The sequence below is a fragment of the Candida margitis genome (assembly GCF_024628925.1).
Source record: "Candida margitis strain CBS 14175 chromosome Unknown scaffold1, whole genome shotgun sequence".
In the NCBI taxonomy this organism is placed as follows: domain Eukaryota; kingdom Fungi; phylum Ascomycota; class Pichiomycetes; order Serinales; family Debaryomycetaceae; genus Lodderomyces; species Lodderomyces margitis.
In genome coordinates this window covers 419,809-436,046 of record NW_026261901.1, presented here as the reverse complement: position 1 = coordinate 436,046, position 16,238 = coordinate 419,809, and the positions used below count along the sequence as shown (strand labels likewise).

The following is a 16,238-nucleotide window of genomic DNA, read 5'->3' as shown; positions in this document are numbered from 1 at the left end:
TGAAAAACTCTCAACAAGGATAAAAAGTTTTACGTTGATGGGACCTAATTTCATATTCCTGTCTCATTTAATGTGTTGGTAATGTTCAATTTCACTCACGATGCTTCGGAGAGTTTTCGGAAGCTTATAGTCAAAGGTGTAAATCTCTTAGAACTCTAAGAAGACAAATTGGGTTGCCCATAACTTTTTTGGTTCAAAATCCTACAAAATTTATAAAATATTAAAAGTTATCGTTCACTAAAGCATCTTTTCAGAGAAAGCACAAATGGAGTATGTTTTTAATATTCCAAACAAATACCTTTCAAGTCCCTTAAGCTGCTTACACCTTCCAGAACATGCGATTAGAAAGTATTCTTTTGTGGTTGCAAATGTAGTCGTGCACAATTACCCAGGGAACAGAAATAAAAATTTTCATGAAAGAATATACAAAATCTTCAACTGTTTTTACTTCTTATCTTCCACCATAATTCCACGAAACACTGTGGACTAAAATTTGCAAGGTATTGAAGGTATGTTAATAACATCAACTATTTTACTGGATATTTAACAACAGGATGAACTTTGTTTTAATTTAAAAGTATGTTTTTCTGGCATCTCTAATATTAGAGCTACGCTCAATGCTTATGCCCTTGACTAAACCTATCTGATTATAATAATGTTGAATATCCATAAAGAAAATGAGGTCTAAGCTCTATTTACTAACTAGAATGATTACAGATGACTTGATTCAACTGTGGAGTATATATTTGGAGAAAAACGTCGCCAGATGTAATGGGGGTACACCCTTGCGCACCTATTTCTATTGTAGCATTTACTTGTAGGCATGGTATCAGTATACTCTCTGAACATGTTGCGCCAGTAGGTTTGTTTAGAAGGGTACACCCAGCAACTCTCCCATCCCTTTTTGCGGAGTCTTCGAATAAAGAAGGACATTTTATATTTTTTCTTTTTGTTCTTTTCCTTTCCGGAAAACAGCCACTTTCTACTCCAAAGTGATGTCTCAAGAGTATGATTCAGATACCAGCGATGACTTTTCAAAAGATGAGCTTTTCGATTTAAAATCTGTCGGCGATCCAATTACTAAAGAGGACCCCAATAGTCGTTATGTTCGATTAATGTTGGACCATTCTGCATTTGTTCGTGGAATTGGAAATATCAAACGTTGGTTCAACGATGAGTACATAAAGCAGAATTTCAACACCACCTCAGATCCTATCGTTTTTAACCTATACATCCCGTCGTATACGTTGCACGAGTTTGATTTTGTGAAAAAGGGCACTTCAATAACAGCAACTAATGCTAGGGAGGCAATTAAGTTTATTGATAATTACTTAGAAAATCAATCTGAAACGGTAAGTGGAAACATCAAGTACATCATGAGTCTAGAGTCTCCAAGCGAGATACCGCCAACATGGGCCAAGTGCTCAAAATTCAAATTATACTCGCCCAAAATCAAGGACTTTCCCAATTACAAAACCAAATTTGATTCTAATCTCATTGCTGAAGTACCGCACAAGGAGAATTTTCTTCTGAACCGGGAAAGCGATTCAACTAGCGAGCAACATACTTTTGAGGGGTCAGCAGAGTCCCTTGCCGAAATGCCAGCCCGATTGAAATATTTGATACGTACCTGCATTTATAAACGATTCATTGAAAAAACACAGCCAAGGGCAAAGAACAACATAGAGGAGTGGAAATTGGTCACGGAAGACCCAATCACTAAAGTTTGGGCGAAATCATTTGGCATTGACTGTGTGAATGTGAATGAGGCCGAATTGCTTATTTTTCAAAATTATGACGTCAATTCATTCAGAATATATAATCCATTTTCGGCAAATGATGGCTTTGATCCTAGAAATGATGTTCTCCAGAATAAGATTGATTCAACATTGTATGAGTATAAGACGGTAAAGCAAGAAGAACCCAAGGTTAATTTAAAAAAACACCACAAAAGAAAACCCAAGAGTAGAGATGCAAAAAGTATACCATATGACGGTGTTGTTCAAGAGGTGAAAGATAACAGCTCCTCAGATGGTACTATCAAGAAAGAGAAGTTTCAGGCCATTAACTATGCCCCAAGAGGGCAAGGAAAGTTGTGGAGACCATAGTCATTGAGTGGAATAAAAATCGTAATATCAGATTGAGTGTTTCCCTTTACTTTAGGCTAACATATATGGGCTTCACAGGGGTACAAATGTATACAATGAAGTCGTTTTGAACGAGAGAGGTGACTCTACTGTATCATTTACAAATAACGGGTATCGGAAAGTTGTGACCCCTTTTTGTCTTCAAAAGCACTCTAGGAATATGCTGTTGCATCTCAACCGTGCTTTATAAGAGTCGAGCTTGGATAGAATTGTATACATTTGGTTCTTCTTATAGGATTTGAGGATTGCTGTCTTCTTCTATTTTCCTAGTTCCTAGATGATTTAGAGACGTAAAAAGATGCAAAGAGTCTAATTTGAAGAACACGTAAAGAGAAGAAAGTTAGGGATTATTTAGCAAAACCACCCATTTGGGTTGATTGAACGTAGATATTTCTGAATACAGAGCCGAGGCAATCTGCTAAGAGCTTGAAAAGTCGTGCAACATTTCACACGCTTTGCCTAAGTCGTGCATTTGAGCACAGAAGAAAAAATTTTTTATTCTTATTTATTATTTATTATTCATAATATAAACAAACAGAAAAAATATAAAAAGTTATGTGGTGGTGATGTGGTGAATATACTGCATGTAGATTGTAAACTGGGTGTGTTTTTTTTTTTTTAATTACTTTAAAATAATTTTTGTGCAAAAGAATAATATATACAAAAAACTATTTGGTTTATATCGGGGATTTTACATAAACAATTTTGCAATCAATCATTTCCAATATATGTGTTTTTGAATCTGTAATAGACTAGGTTTTATTGATAGACGATTTATATTGGATTGATTCCTCTCCACATACCACACATTCCTTCAACAACCCATAGCTTTTTACGAAAAAGTTTTTTTTTATTTGTTGTTTTGCTAATTGATATCAAAAGATGAACCGTATGCCCACGAAAGAAGAGGTTCAAAAGATAGTGCAACGGTGGCATCAATTGCGAGAGCAGTATGGTGACCAAGTTGTTAATGTCCCCGAGTTTGCTCAGTTGAACAAGACGATTAATAACATCAAAATGCAACAACAGCAATTACAACAACATTTACAACAACAAAGGAACATACAGAGACCACAGATGCCCCAGCAAAGCCAACACCAACCACAACAACAACAGCAGCAGCAACAGCAACAGCAACAGCAGCAACAGCAGCAACAACCGCAACCACAACCACAACCACAACCACGCCCCCCATTGCAGTCTCAACTACAACAGCCACAACACCAAGGATCGCCAGCAGTTCTGCATCCTATTCCGCCAACCCCCAACCAGCCATTTACAAATACAGCAAGTGTGAATAATCACGCAGATCAATTTGGTAACCTGGTTGCTTCTCCAGCCGGCAACATACAACTGTCGACAGCTGGAACCCCCTTTTCACAAGATGCGAATTTGTTAGGCGGACAAGCCAACAATAATCGCTATACACCACAGTTTGGAAACAGAGCAATGCAAAACGGCAACGATTCACACCAGAAGGTCAATCAATCCACCAGTAGCAATTGGCCTATTAACTCTCCTGCACAGCTGGTTTCTACCTCCGAGTCTGCATTCACACACCAACAGTTTCAGTTGTTAAAATCACAAATGCAGGCAATAAAATACTTGACTAAATCACCAAACCAAGGGCCCATGCCACAAAACTTGATCAGTTTTGTCACTAACCCGACATCTTCTTATCCCACCGATCCTTACATATCGGTGCCTGGAAATAATAACAGTACCCTAAATCCAAACTTTTCCCAAAGTGCAACATCCATGCCAAATAATTTCAACAATAATACTGATGTGCAAACTCCAAACGAACCGGCGGAAAAGAAAAAGGGAAAGAGAGGTCCAAAACCAAAGAATAAAGATCAACCAAAGAAGATGACAAAGAAGCAGATGAGAGAAGAGGAGCAAAGGATCGCAGCAGAGAAGCATAGAGAAGAACTTGAGAAGCAAAATAGAATCAAACAGGAACAAGTTCAAGTACAACAGCCGCAACCACAAATTCAACCACAAATTCAACCACAAGTGCAACCACTACCCCACTCACAAGCACCACCACAAGCACCACCACATGCACCACTACAACCACAAACAGGACTTCATTCGTTGTCCCAGCAAAATCAATTTTCATTTGCAGATCCTTCACCCCCAGTATTGTTGAGCAAGGTGGTCAATGACAAGAATAAGGATTCAAAAATTGTTGTGCCAGTGACCAAACCGACGATTGAGGTCGATACATTTGAAAAAGCGGACATGGTTGATGATCACACCCATGATGTACCATTAACTTTCCTCTACACGCCACAAAGCAGAATTCATATTCCATCTTTGATGCCCAAGGCCTTAAGTTTGGAGCAAATCGCAGCTAATCGCGAATTGTTCTTGATACTCAGCATCGAAAATGAAAAAGATTTATTACGATCCGAGATTCAGTCCTTAGGTAAGGAGGACCATAAGAGGAGAGAATTGTTGGTGACACGACTCAACCAGTTGGAGATCATACCAATTCAAAAACAAGTACGAGGTAAATTGCTCAGTCAGGTATGGTTCAGTAAGTCTTTGCTTCCTAATTCTCATCCGAATTTTTTGGCAAGATTCAACACGTTATCGATGGAAAGTGTTGCTGTCACAATTGATTTATATCGCCACCAATTGGAGTCCCTAATGAGGGAACAAAATCGAAAACACTCCCGTGTTTTAGACCAAGTCATTGACTTTAGCACTAGAAATTCCGCCAGGACCAATAAAAAATCAGACAAGGTCAATAGATTTGTAAACAAAATTGCTAGTTTCCATAACCTGACTGCCAAGGAAGAACAGAAAAAGCTTGAAAAGATGGCCAAGCAACGTTTGCAGGCATTGAAGCTGAATGACGAAGAGGCATATTTGAAGCTTTTGGACCACACCAAGGATACAAGGATTACCCACTTGTTGAGACAGACGAACCAGTTCTTAGACTCTTTAGCACAAGCTGTTCAAAGTCAGCAGAAAGAGGCAGAGGCAAATCTTGCTACCTCCGGTAGGGCACCAGAAAACGCTGTTGAAGCTGCCAATGAAGATGAGAAAAGAGAGAAAACTGATTATTACAATGTGGCTCATAAAATCAAAGAAGAAGTTACTCAGCAACCGTCAATTTTAGTGGGTGGAACTTTGAAGGAGTACCAATTGAAAGGTTTACAATGGATGGTTTCCTTGTTCAATAATCATTTGAATGGTATTTTGGCAGATGAAATGGGATTGGGAAAAACTATTCAAACCATATCGTTGTTGACTTATTTGGCAGAAGTAAAGAAAATCAATGGTCCGTTTTTAGTTATTGTTCCGCTTTCAACGGTGACAAATTGGAATCTCGAGTTTGAGAAATGGGCTCCAACGATGAAGAAAATTACTTACAAAGGAACTCCGAACCAAAGAAAATCAATGCAGCATGATATCAAAACGGGTAATTTTCAAATCCTCCTCACCACCTTTGAATACATTATCAAGGACAAGGGTCTTTTAGGAAGAGTGAAATGGGTACATATGATAATCGATGAAGGTCACCGTATGAAGAACTCAAATTCGAAACTTTCTGAAACCTTAACCACAAACTATCACAGTGACTACCGCTTGATTTTGACGGGTACACCATTGCAAAATAACTTGCCAGAGTTGTGGGCATTATTGAACTTTGTATTGCCTAAAATCTTCAACTCGGTAAAGTCTTTTGATGAGTGGTTTAATACCCCGTTTGCAAATACCGGTGGGCAGGATAAGATTGAATTGAGCGAAGAAGAGACATTATTGGTTATTAGAAGGTTGCATAAAGTTTTACGGCCGTTCTTGTTGAGAAGATTGAAAAAGGATGTTGAAAAGGACTTGCCGAATAAAGTTGAAAAAGTCGTCAAGTGTAAGATGTCTTCGCTTCAGTCTAAACTTTACCAACAAATGTTGCGCTTCAATGCCTTATATGCCGGTGATCCAAATGATGATATGGCAGTTGTGCCTATAAAAAACGCCAATAATCAAATTATGCAGTTGAAAAAGATTTGTAATCATCCTTTTGTTTACGAAGACGTGGAAAACTTTATCAACCCCACAGCAGAAAATAATGATCTCATTTGGAGAGTTGCAGGTAAATTTGAGTTGTTGGATAAAGTTTTGCCCAAGTTCAAAGAAACTGGTCACAAGGTGTTGATTTTCTTCCAAATGACCCAGGTTATGGACATAATGGAGGACTTTCTTAGGCTTCGTGGGATGAAGCATATGAGGTTAGATGGAGGTACCAAGGCAGATGATCGAACGGAGCTTTTGAAATTATTCAATGCGCCTGAGTCCGATTACTTTTGTTTTCTTTTATCGACGAGAGCAGGTGGTTTAGGATTGAATTTGCAAACTGCAGATACAGTCATCATTTTTGACACAGACTGGAATCCACATCAGGATTTACAGGCTCAAGATAGGGCCCATCGTATTGGCCAGAAAAATGAAGTTAGAATTTTGCGATTGATTACAGAGAATTCAGTCGAGGAGATGATTTTAGAAAGAGCCCACGCAAAGTTGGAAATTGATGGTAAAGTCATTCAAGCGGGTAAGTTTGATAACAAGTCGACAGCCGAAGAGCAGGAGGCAATGTTGAGAGCTTTGATTGAAAAGGAAGATGAACGTCGTACAAAAGGTGTAGAAGAAGAAGAGGAGGATTTGGATGACGACGAGTTGAATGAAATAATAGCTCGAAATGAATCAGAGCTTGTTAAATTTAAACAACTTGATGAAGAGAGATATCTTACTACCAAGGATGCTAGTTACCCAACTAGATTACTTTCTGAACAAGAGCTTCCACCTATTTATAAAAAAGATCCTGAGGAAGTTCTCAAAAAAGATGATATCTTCACCGAAGACTATGGTCGTGGAGCAAGAGAAAGAAAGACGACCAAGTATGATGATAATTTAACCGAGGAACAATGGTTGAAGCAAATTGAAGGTGTTGTTTCAGATGACGACGATGATGATGCAGGTGATGACGATGAGGGGGACTTTGACAGTGACAATGACATCTATCAAAGTGGTCGAAGTGCTAGAGGTAAAGGTAAAGGCAAGGGAAGGAAGAGGAAATTTGGACAAGGTCGTGGCGGGAAAACGCATATCTTGGATAAGGATGATGACAGTACAAATGAGTATGACAGCTCGAGTAAACGTTCAGCTGACGAATCTGATAACAGTGTTGCACCGAAAAGGCAAAAACTTGATACACCTGAGCCTGGATCGGGTGTTGCAACAGGGAGAGGTCGCGGTAGAGTGAGAGGTAGAGGACGTGGACGTGGAAGAGGCCGCGGATCGTTGTTATCTCGTGCGACTCCATCGATAGACCCCTTGTCTCCAGACGAAAGAGCTATGCTTCAGAACAATATTGAAACTCTTTTGGGACTAATCATGAACCACAAGAACGATGAAGGAAGGGCATTGAGTGACTTGTTTTTAGTTAAGCCATCGAGAAGATACTACCCTGACTACTATGTGTTGATAAAACACCCAATAGCCCTCGATACTATCAGGAAGAGAGCAAGTGGGCATACTTATACCCAGTTAAGAGAATTCTTGGAAGACATCCACTTGATGTTCAGCAATGCCAAGATTTATAATGAAGAAAGTTCATTTGTTTATCAAGATGCAGCGTTTTTAGAGCAAATGTGCATCGACAAACTCAATGAATTGTTACCAACAGTGCCAGCAGAAGAAATGGAGAAGATTTTAAACTTTTCTGAATTTGACGAAATGTTTTTATAGGTAAAAATATAAACAATCTAATGTGATTTTAAACTCATTCAACAATCTACGTGGTGTTACATAGTAGTAGCAGCAGCAGCACTATACGCTGGGAGCTCGTCGTCAATCTCTCGATTGTTGACCACATCATTCACAACTGTATTGAGCGCTTCGACAAAATCGAATAAACCACCATCTTGAAAGTAAATTTCACCTTTGAAAAACTCATTCTTCGGGAAACCATCACTAACTATGCTTGGCTCTTTGGCACTGTAAAACATGAATTCCCAGTAGTTTACTCCAAACCAAGGCGCTTTCAACTTGTGGCTCAACTGCAAAATCGGCGCTAATGTTAAGTCCAACACAAATGATTCGACATCGCCTTGCTTAGCTGTGATGAATACCAATCTTTTGGTGGTGAGATATAGGTACCCGTCCTGTGCAGTTATCTTTAGTTTTGACTGCGAGTTGCTGTTATTCAGTGCAATCGACAATGTTTGTCTCGACGTGTGTGTTTTGTATTTTAGTAGTTCCAAACCATCACTGCTGACTTCAAAAGGTAACTCGTTAGACGAAAAGTACTTTGAGTAGTTATGCTTCAAGACTACTCCGTTGATGGACATGGTGGATAAAGTGAGGTTTGATTTTGTGTGTGTGTGGACTTGTCATCATTTTTCTATTTTCTTTTTCCTTTAATCTTCTCTATCCATCGTTAGCTAAAACCATATAGATGATACCGAATGAGTACAGTAGCCAACTTGAGATCATATAACCCGCTGTTGAAGAAATTCTTTGACAAGCTTCCTAGATTCACGTACGGAAAATCTCAATTAAAGAATCCAGCGGCTTGTCAACAAGTTCTAGACAAATTGAACCTCAAAGGGCAGTACAATTCTTCAAACTTGGATATTATAGATGCGACTCCAGGATTCGGGTTATTTTCAGCCATGCTCAATCATGAGCTTAAACCGAAGAATCATATTTTGCTAGATAGAAACGACGAGACAGTGAGAAGTTGGCATAAGAAGATACAGACCCTTCAAAACAGTACTGGTAACCAGGAAAATTTCAAAATTATTGATCGAGATCCTTTTTCATGGGAAACGTATCTGAATCTATACAAAAAGGGAATATTACCACCAACAAAGTTCCAACTGTTCGATAAAATACATGATGAATTGTTGATAGTTGCAAACTGGACTGGAACTAAAGATGAGTCTACTATTGCCCAATGGATTGGATGCTGTAGCTATCGTAACTGGCTAATGAAATACGGCAAGGTAAGAATGGTCCTTTTTGTACCATCCTCGACGGCTATGAAGTTTTTGAGTGAGCCAGGGTTCAAGAAGAGAAACAGAACTGCGTTGAAGAGAGACTTGTACACCGATTCGAGACTAATTGCCATTGGAGAAGAACTGGAAATTATTGGCGAGGGCTATGATCCTCGTGTTTTGGTTCGAGATCAACCGGTTGTGATTGATAAGTCTTCATTTATCAGGAACTCAGCAGCGGCGGTGGTTGAGATACTGCCAGGGAGGTATACTGGCGACGTTATTGCTAATATCGAGCATCTTTTGCTGGGAATTTTTGTAACTAGCTCGTCCTTGAGAGAGCTGTTGCCTAAGCTAGCTGCAGGAGCAGAGTATTTATGTAATTACATTCCTGACGAAGTATTAAACAAGAAAGCCATTGAATTCACCACAGAAGATATAATAACAATTGCCAATGCTTATGAAGACTGGCCCTTCAAACCAAGTATAGAAGAGACGTTTGACATTGGTGAGGAAGATTTCAAGTAGACTGATGCTAATTCACGTAGATTCGTTTACAAAATAAACATCTGTACATATTATTTGAGGGTTATTATTGCCATTCGACTGAGCTTTTGGCTGGTGCAGTGAAACAACGTATTACATTCGCCTGGCGGTTGACTACCTTTGCTGTTTGGTTCATGGGGACATAAGTTCTAGTGACTGTTTTTCCGGTTAATCCTTCGCCTGTTGAGGGTGAGGTGCTTGTTTTGTGAACAATGGGTGGTGTATTTTGAGGGTCGTCAGATGAGTATATAGACGACAGTGCGCTATATGCGCTTCCAGAATTGATCATTATTGCCTGGTGAGACTGGAAGAATACCAAGTTGAGTCCCATGATTGATACCAATTCCAAAATGAGAAAAAACAATTCATAATTGGTTTTGGAATTTAATTGACACCATGTCACGAGAAGTCCTAAGACCATAGCCAAGATTACCATATCTAAAACATAAAGGGTGGACAAATTGATATAGTGCCAGAATAAAGGTTTGGGCGAGTAGTATAAAACAAGATAGACTACCACGAGAAGCATTGAAGTGATAAAGATAACCAGTTTGAAAACTACCACAAGTGTGAATACGGTTGCTATTTTCTGGTTCAAGTGCAATGCCATGGGTTTGCTGAATAGTGTTTCCAAAGGGACTTCTAGTAATTCCGATATAACATCACAAGCTTTTCCAACATGGAACAAGTTCGGCCCCTGTGGGAAATCCATTTTAATAACTGATTCAACCGTACTGTTGTTGCCTGTGCGGAAGGATTCCGATTCGTAGAATCCCTCTTTCAAAATCAAGGAAGCACCGTGTCCTACTATGTGAAGGGCGACATCAGCTATAATGGTTGTGCTGTCAATGTTCTCCGAATATAGTTCTTCATTTCTAACGTATATTCCTACCAATATATCCTCAAAATTCGTTTTCAGTCCAGCAGCAAGTCCAAACCCCAAACCAGTCTCAGAAAGAACACGAACAATGTCAGCCTTGCCGAATGCGTAATGATAATCTAGACAGAAATTTTTGAGGTTCATCAAAACCAACCATAATATTATATTTCTCAATACAAACACACTTTTTAATTTGGAGCTGGGTGGTTGCTCATATGGTGTGGAGAAACACTTTGAACTCTGTTTGAAAAGCGAAGCGGAGAAACCTTGGGTTAAAAATTTCATAGTTGATCTCTTAGTTTGCAAATTAGAGGTGTAGAGAAAATTTGATTGATATGTTACGCAAATGAATTTTATTTTATTTCTCTATACACACATCTGTTTTTGCAGCTAAATTAACATGCACGCTATGCTATGTTGGGTAGATTTGCGAATAAGGTAACCAACTTATCGCTATCGAAAACACTTTCTGTAGGTAATCCAAAATAAGAGGCGTTTGGCAACGCAGTCATTAACGCCACAATTGATTGGCCAACAAATGATGAATTGTTCAGTTGTTCTTCTTCAATTACCTCTTGTTCTATGCGGCTCGACTCCTGTATATTTTTCACAGCTGAGTTGGACTCACTGCTGTCGAATCCCATTGACAACTTGCGTCTTTTTCTTGCTTGACCAAAATAATCGTCTGCCTCGTCCTGGTTCATCTCGTATCTCTTTATAACATTAACACTATCAAGCTTATACCTATCAGTAAACAAGTCGATTGGATCATCGTCAGGAAATAATTGCTCATATTTTTTGGCAAAGCTACTTGTTATATCTAAAGACAAATGGTTTGCCGTGAAGGATATATACCTTTTGTATAGTTTTTTTAAAAATGCTTTCTGCAAGCTTAATCTCTCTTCCTTTTCATCTTTGAGTATTGGATCCAAACCAGTTAGAGATAACTTTTCCTCAATCTGAGAAATCTCTTTTGAAAAGTTTGTATCGGAGCTTTGTATTGTACTTCGTAACTTGTCAACATCATTGGTCATGATCAAGTAGTCCAAAAAGTTCAACAAAAAGTGTCCATTGGTGGGAAATGCCTTTTGCCCAACGCCAAACACTTTTAATGCTGTTTTCTTGTTATCGGCATAATGCTCTAACAATGCATTTTCAATGTAGATTTGGTATCCAACGGATTCATTCTTCCTTGCCTGCCGAAATACATCCCTCGCCTCTTTCATTCCCTCGGCTCTTTTGCTAGCAACCATGAACTTGACGTATATGAGGGTAATCGAATCAACCAATTGATCACGCTCTTTCTTCATTTTCAGCAATGTCCTCAGGTCTGCCATTGAAAGTCTAGAATTAACTTGATTTGTACCTTTTGGTACATCCAGATCAACTCCATCGGACGCAGGTGTCAAATTGCTTGGGATTTGTGGCAAACTAGGAATATTCGGTTTACGGGGGATATCAGGTAGTCCATGCCCATTCAGGTCACCGTTAGAATTACCATTGACATTCTTTGTTCCCTCATTTTCACTTCCCTCGTCCTCATCCTCATCATCGCCATCTCCCTGTTTATCTTCCTCCTTGGGTTTGATACGCTCATACAACTCATCCAACTTCCTCACAACTGCTTTGTGATCCTCACTCAAATTTGTAATCAATTGGTTGTAAACTGTCTTTGCATTCTCAAAAGAACTATCCTTTTCGTACAATTCGGCTAGTTGAAAAGAGAGAAGTAAGCTTTTAGGATTTAATTTTAAACCATCATTTAAAATAGAAATGCAGTTATTCATGTTGCTTTCTTCGTTATCGTTTAACAAATGTTTTACATATTCAAACCATAGCTGAGGCACAAAAGGTAGAGCATAAGTGGCTTCTTTGTAAACATAGTTTATTCGCTTTTGAAGCAATGAATCGTCCTTTATTTGCAACGAGTTTTTCTTTTCCAACAGTAACCAGCTTTGCCAATACTTCATTTGCATTCCTACTGACTCATCGTTTATTGTATGGGGGTTTATTGAACGTCTCAACTTCTTGTTTGTGATATTCTGCCACTCCGTGTTCCACGAGCGAGCAGCCATGAACTCGCCTGACTTTTCAGACACAAATTTCTGTGCCGTTGCTGGATTAAGTTCGTTCTCCCATCTGGTATACTGCGACCATAGGGTTTCGATATTTTCCGTTGGAATGACCAAGGCCTTTTTGTACACTTTACGAATCAAATCAATCTTTTGTTGCTGTTCCCAGTTAGCACCAGGAGTCCATGATTTCAAAAAGCTTATATAATCTTGCCATAAGCCGTCACTTTGCACATCAATTCCCACTTTGTCGATGGCAAATTCAAACGCTTGGATAATAGTGCCTCTTGCCTTGTCACCTCCTGTGATCATATCTGTAACAGTTCGCACATAGTCAACGTACAGGCGACACAAATCGACACCTTCAGTAATGGCAAAACATTTTTGAAAAAGTGCTTCTGCCTTCTCTTTTTCTCCACGACTGAGTTCATACTTTATGTATTTGTTCCATTGCACGGCATCAAACTTGAATATGCCGAGGTATTTCTCAAACAATTTTCTAACCTGTTCTTGATTATCCTTGGCGACTATCTGATCCAAAAGTTTGATCCACTTGCTATGGTCCAAAGGATTGATTTCCAAGTCATCTTCCAACTGCCCTATTTTATCCAACGATAGCTTCTTTGGTTTATTGTTTTTAATAAAGATAGGGTTACTCATCCCTTAAAAAAGTCTCTGAATTGTGCAAACACAGCGGTAGTTTCGACTGATTGGGCTTCTCGCGTGTGTGACCGCTTAATATATATACGGTTAGAGATAACCTGATGGGGTAGATCTGCGAAACTTTTTTGCTTCTTACGAAAACAAAACCCGACAAAAATTTATCTCCACTTGAGCTACCAAAAAGAGAAGAAACTGCATCGCTGCAATCATGATTGAGTTGCATGTCTGGGGTGATAACGAAGAAGTGTCAATTATATCGCCATCTTGTATTGCATCTGTATGGCTAATTAGTCTAATATCACATTCGCAAGATGTACCCTTCAAGATTGTCCCATCTAATAACCCTCACTTGTCAAAGTTGAATGAATTACCACTTTTAATCGACAAAGAGAGTCAATACAGTGGGTTTAGGAATATTGCGACGTATTTAACTACCAAGTATGACAATACTGGGCTCTTATCACTTTCAGAAAGTCAAAAATTGGTTGACGATAGTTTGATTGCCTTTTTTGAAACCAAGTTTGGGGCATTAAACAAGTACAACCTTTTCTCAAACACTAAGAACTACGAAAATTATACGAGAAAACTATTTGCAAAGTTTTTCCCATTCCCGATGATGTACAATCAGGCACTGAAGTTTTACAACGACGCTCAGAGCCAAGTTCGTTTGGTAGGATTAGGAGAAAACAAGTCATCATTTTTAAACTTTGTCGGTAGTGGCGAAGAAACTAAGACGGAATATTTTAACAGTGATCTTGATGAAGAGAGTGAAACTTCGAGGGCTATCAGCGGCCTTCACGAAAAGTCTTTAGTGCAAAAATCCGAAACGAAGAAAGTCTTGAGAGAATCCCAAAGCTCCATGAAATGCCTTGTCTTGGTTGAACAATTAATAAACAGGCTTGAGAAGTTAAAGAAAGAGCATTATGAAGGAGGTGGGTTTGTTTTTGGTGACCAACCTTCGGCCGGTGATGTTTTGTGTTTGGCGTACATCTTTGCACTTACGCATTCCCATCTACCAGATAAATTTATAAGTAACTACTTGTCTTCTAAGGAGTCCGGCTATTATCAAGTCTTGCAGAAGTCATTGCTTGATTTAAAATCTAAAGCACTGGTCGCGGGATCATTTAGAAAGCCAACGGGGAAGGAAATACCCGGCCTCTATAATGAAGTGGGCTATTGGACGGGATTAGTTGAGTATTAATTAAGAAGTTTTACCTCGTTTTATGTATATAGTGTACACATTTCCTTGTTTTTAATATACCACGTTCCAGTACTTGGATTTCTTACTGAGCGATGTCAATTCTTTTGACTTCGTGTGAAGTAATAAGATTGAGCTATCTCGGTTATAAAATATTAATACGATTTTTATTTCTTTTTTTCTTTCCACGGATCAAAACAAACCAAAAAGCTTAAACCACTCATCTCCTCTCTCATCAAGAAATCAAACCCGATGAAAGTCCCATTTGCATTCATTAGTTTATGCATTGCTAACGCTTATGCATTGACCTTGGCACAACCCGAGGCAACGCCAGATCCCACTTTGGCTTTGACCACAGAGTCTTCAGAACCTACACAACATTTGTTTAAACGAATGAGAGAAGTTATAAACAACAAAAACTATGCTCAAAATCAAGCGAAAAAGACATCTTCATCATCAACTGGACCTCCTCCTGCTCCTTGGTACCGTACTGTTGATGGCCAGGTTGAGATTGTGAGGCCAACAGTCATCGCAGGGGTTACTATCAGTGCAAAGCCACCAAAGACAACAGATCCATTGCAGGAGTGGGTCAGTTTGGATAAGACAGGTAAACCAAAAACGATCAAGCCAGAGATAAAGAATGGAAGAACCAAAAAAGGACACCCTGATTATAGTACATATTTTCAAAGTGCCACCACCGTCACATTCAATAAAGAACAGCTAAAGGCACACAATATGGCAGAGGACGAGATATATACAGAAGTTCAATACATTGAGGAATCTGACTTAGAAAATCATTTATTGAATCCAATCATAAGATGCACACCTGACCGATACAAAAAGAAGGGTATTGCGAAGGACGTATCGACCGAACCTTTCTGTACTCCAGAGGATGACGTGAGATTAGTTATGGACCAGACTCATTTCATAACGTGGTATTCCAGGTATTTTAGCCCCAAGGTTAATAATGTTAGAATACATTTGAGCAATATCAAAGTGAATGCTAAGCAAAAAGGTTGGAAAAAGAGAGATCTAGATGATATTGATGAAGAGGATGTTACTGATGATACACCACTACTCGACAAAAGATCCAAGGTGCTTGAACACGGAGGCCAGATCAAAGAAGGATTTTTCGTATCTGAGTGGGTCAGCAATGAAGATGGCTTCTATCCTTTAACTGTCCTCGAAGAGTGGTTTCCCAAAAATGTGTTTGAAAAGAAGGTGTTGATTTCTTTGCAGCCTGATAACGTACCTGATGAAGAGTTTGACGTTGCGAAGGCAGACTCGATAGTGGTGGAGTTTTGGAAAGGATCAAAAGTTGGCAAGGGCGAGTTTCTTGATTTGCAGAGACAAGAAGAGAAACAGTTGAACAGATATTTAACTGGTAACAACGTTGAAGAAGGGATCGATTATGAAGAGTACTTGATTATGATGACCTTGCCTACTTGTGTTGTGATTGCAGCTTTCGGTATGTGGCTCTTTGTTCGAATCAATAAATTTGATTTTAGTCACTTGAAAAAGAGAAAGTTTGCTAGAGACAAGACAACACACAGGATGATTCCTTTTGTTTCCAAAAAGAAAAGAGATTTTGAGAGCTTGCCTTTAAACAATTTGGATGTAGGAGGCACGAAACGAGATTAAGGTGTAAATAGGTTGACAGATAAAGATAGTCGTATATACATTATTTTAGCTAACTTTATGATGGGAGTGATTTTCTACTCGTGG

At 39.0% G+C, this 16,238-nt stretch overlaps 8 protein-coding genes across 8 annotated transcripts; 5 read left to right on the top strand and 3 right to left on the bottom strand. All coding sequences in view use genetic code 12, as the record gives it.

Moving 5' to 3' along the window:
* Window positions 1-995: 995 nt before the first annotated feature.
* Window positions 996-2,108, top strand: CANMA_004827 (uncharacterized protein; the record flags this gene model as incomplete). Its single annotated transcript, XM_051817143.1, has 1 exon — window positions 996-2,108. One exon carries the CDS (start codon window positions 996-998, stop codon window positions 2,106-2,108), a length of 1,113 nt encoding a protein of 370 aa, XP_051669593.1.
* A 921-nt stretch (window positions 2,109-3,029) lies between these two features.
* Window positions 3,030-7,904, top strand: SNF2 (SWI/SNF catalytic subunit; the record flags this gene model as incomplete). Its single annotated transcript, XM_051817142.1, has 1 exon — window positions 3,030-7,904. One exon carries the CDS (start codon window positions 3,030-3,032, stop codon window positions 7,902-7,904), a length of 4,875 nt encoding a protein of 1,624 aa, XP_051669592.1.
* A 56-nt stretch (window positions 7,905-7,960) lies between these two features.
* Window positions 7,961-8,506, bottom strand: CANMA_004825 (uncharacterized protein; the record flags this gene model as incomplete). The annotated part of the gene is made up of 1 exon (XM_051817141.1): window positions 7,961-8,506. The coding sequence occupies one exon, from the start codon at window positions 8,504-8,506 to the stop codon at window positions 7,961-7,963; it is 546 nt and encodes a 181-aa protein (XP_051669591.1).
* Window positions 8,507-8,623: 117 nt separating this feature from the next.
* CANMA_004824 (RNA polymerase specificity factor) lies at window positions 8,624-9,682 on the top strand (the record flags this gene model as incomplete). The annotated part of the gene is made up of 1 exon (XM_051817140.1): window positions 8,624-9,682. The coding sequence occupies one exon, from the start codon at window positions 8,624-8,626 to the stop codon at window positions 9,680-9,682; it is 1,059 nt and encodes a 352-aa protein (XP_051669590.1).
* A 64-nt stretch (window positions 9,683-9,746) lies between these two features.
* On the bottom strand, window positions 9,747-10,865 carry CANMA_004823 (uncharacterized protein; the record flags this gene model as incomplete). The annotated part of the gene is made up of 1 exon (XM_051817139.1): window positions 9,747-10,865. One exon carries the CDS (start codon window positions 10,863-10,865, stop codon window positions 9,747-9,749), a length of 1,119 nt encoding a protein of 372 aa, XP_051669589.1.
* Window positions 10,866-10,987: 122 nt separating this feature from the next.
* Window positions 10,988-13,312, bottom strand: CANMA_004822 (cleavage polyadenylation factor subunit; the record flags this gene model as incomplete). The annotated part of the gene is made up of 1 exon (XM_051817137.1): window positions 10,988-13,312. One exon carries the CDS (start codon window positions 13,310-13,312, stop codon window positions 10,988-10,990), a length of 2,325 nt encoding a protein of 774 aa, XP_051669588.1.
* Window positions 13,313-13,523: 211 nt separating this feature from the next.
* On the top strand, window positions 13,524-14,516 carry SAM37 (SAM complex subunit; the record flags this gene model as incomplete). The annotated part of the gene is made up of 1 exon (XM_051817136.1): window positions 13,524-14,516. One exon carries the CDS (start codon window positions 13,524-13,526, stop codon window positions 14,514-14,516), a length of 993 nt encoding a protein of 330 aa, XP_051669587.1.
* A 249-nt stretch (window positions 14,517-14,765) lies between these two features.
* Window positions 14,766-16,154, top strand: CANMA_004820 (uncharacterized protein; the record flags this gene model as incomplete). The annotated part of the gene is made up of 1 exon (XM_051817135.1): window positions 14,766-16,154. The coding sequence occupies one exon, from the start codon at window positions 14,766-14,768 to the stop codon at window positions 16,152-16,154; it is 1,389 nt and encodes a 462-aa protein (XP_051669586.1).
* Between the last annotated feature and the right edge of the window lie 84 nt (window positions 16,155-16,238).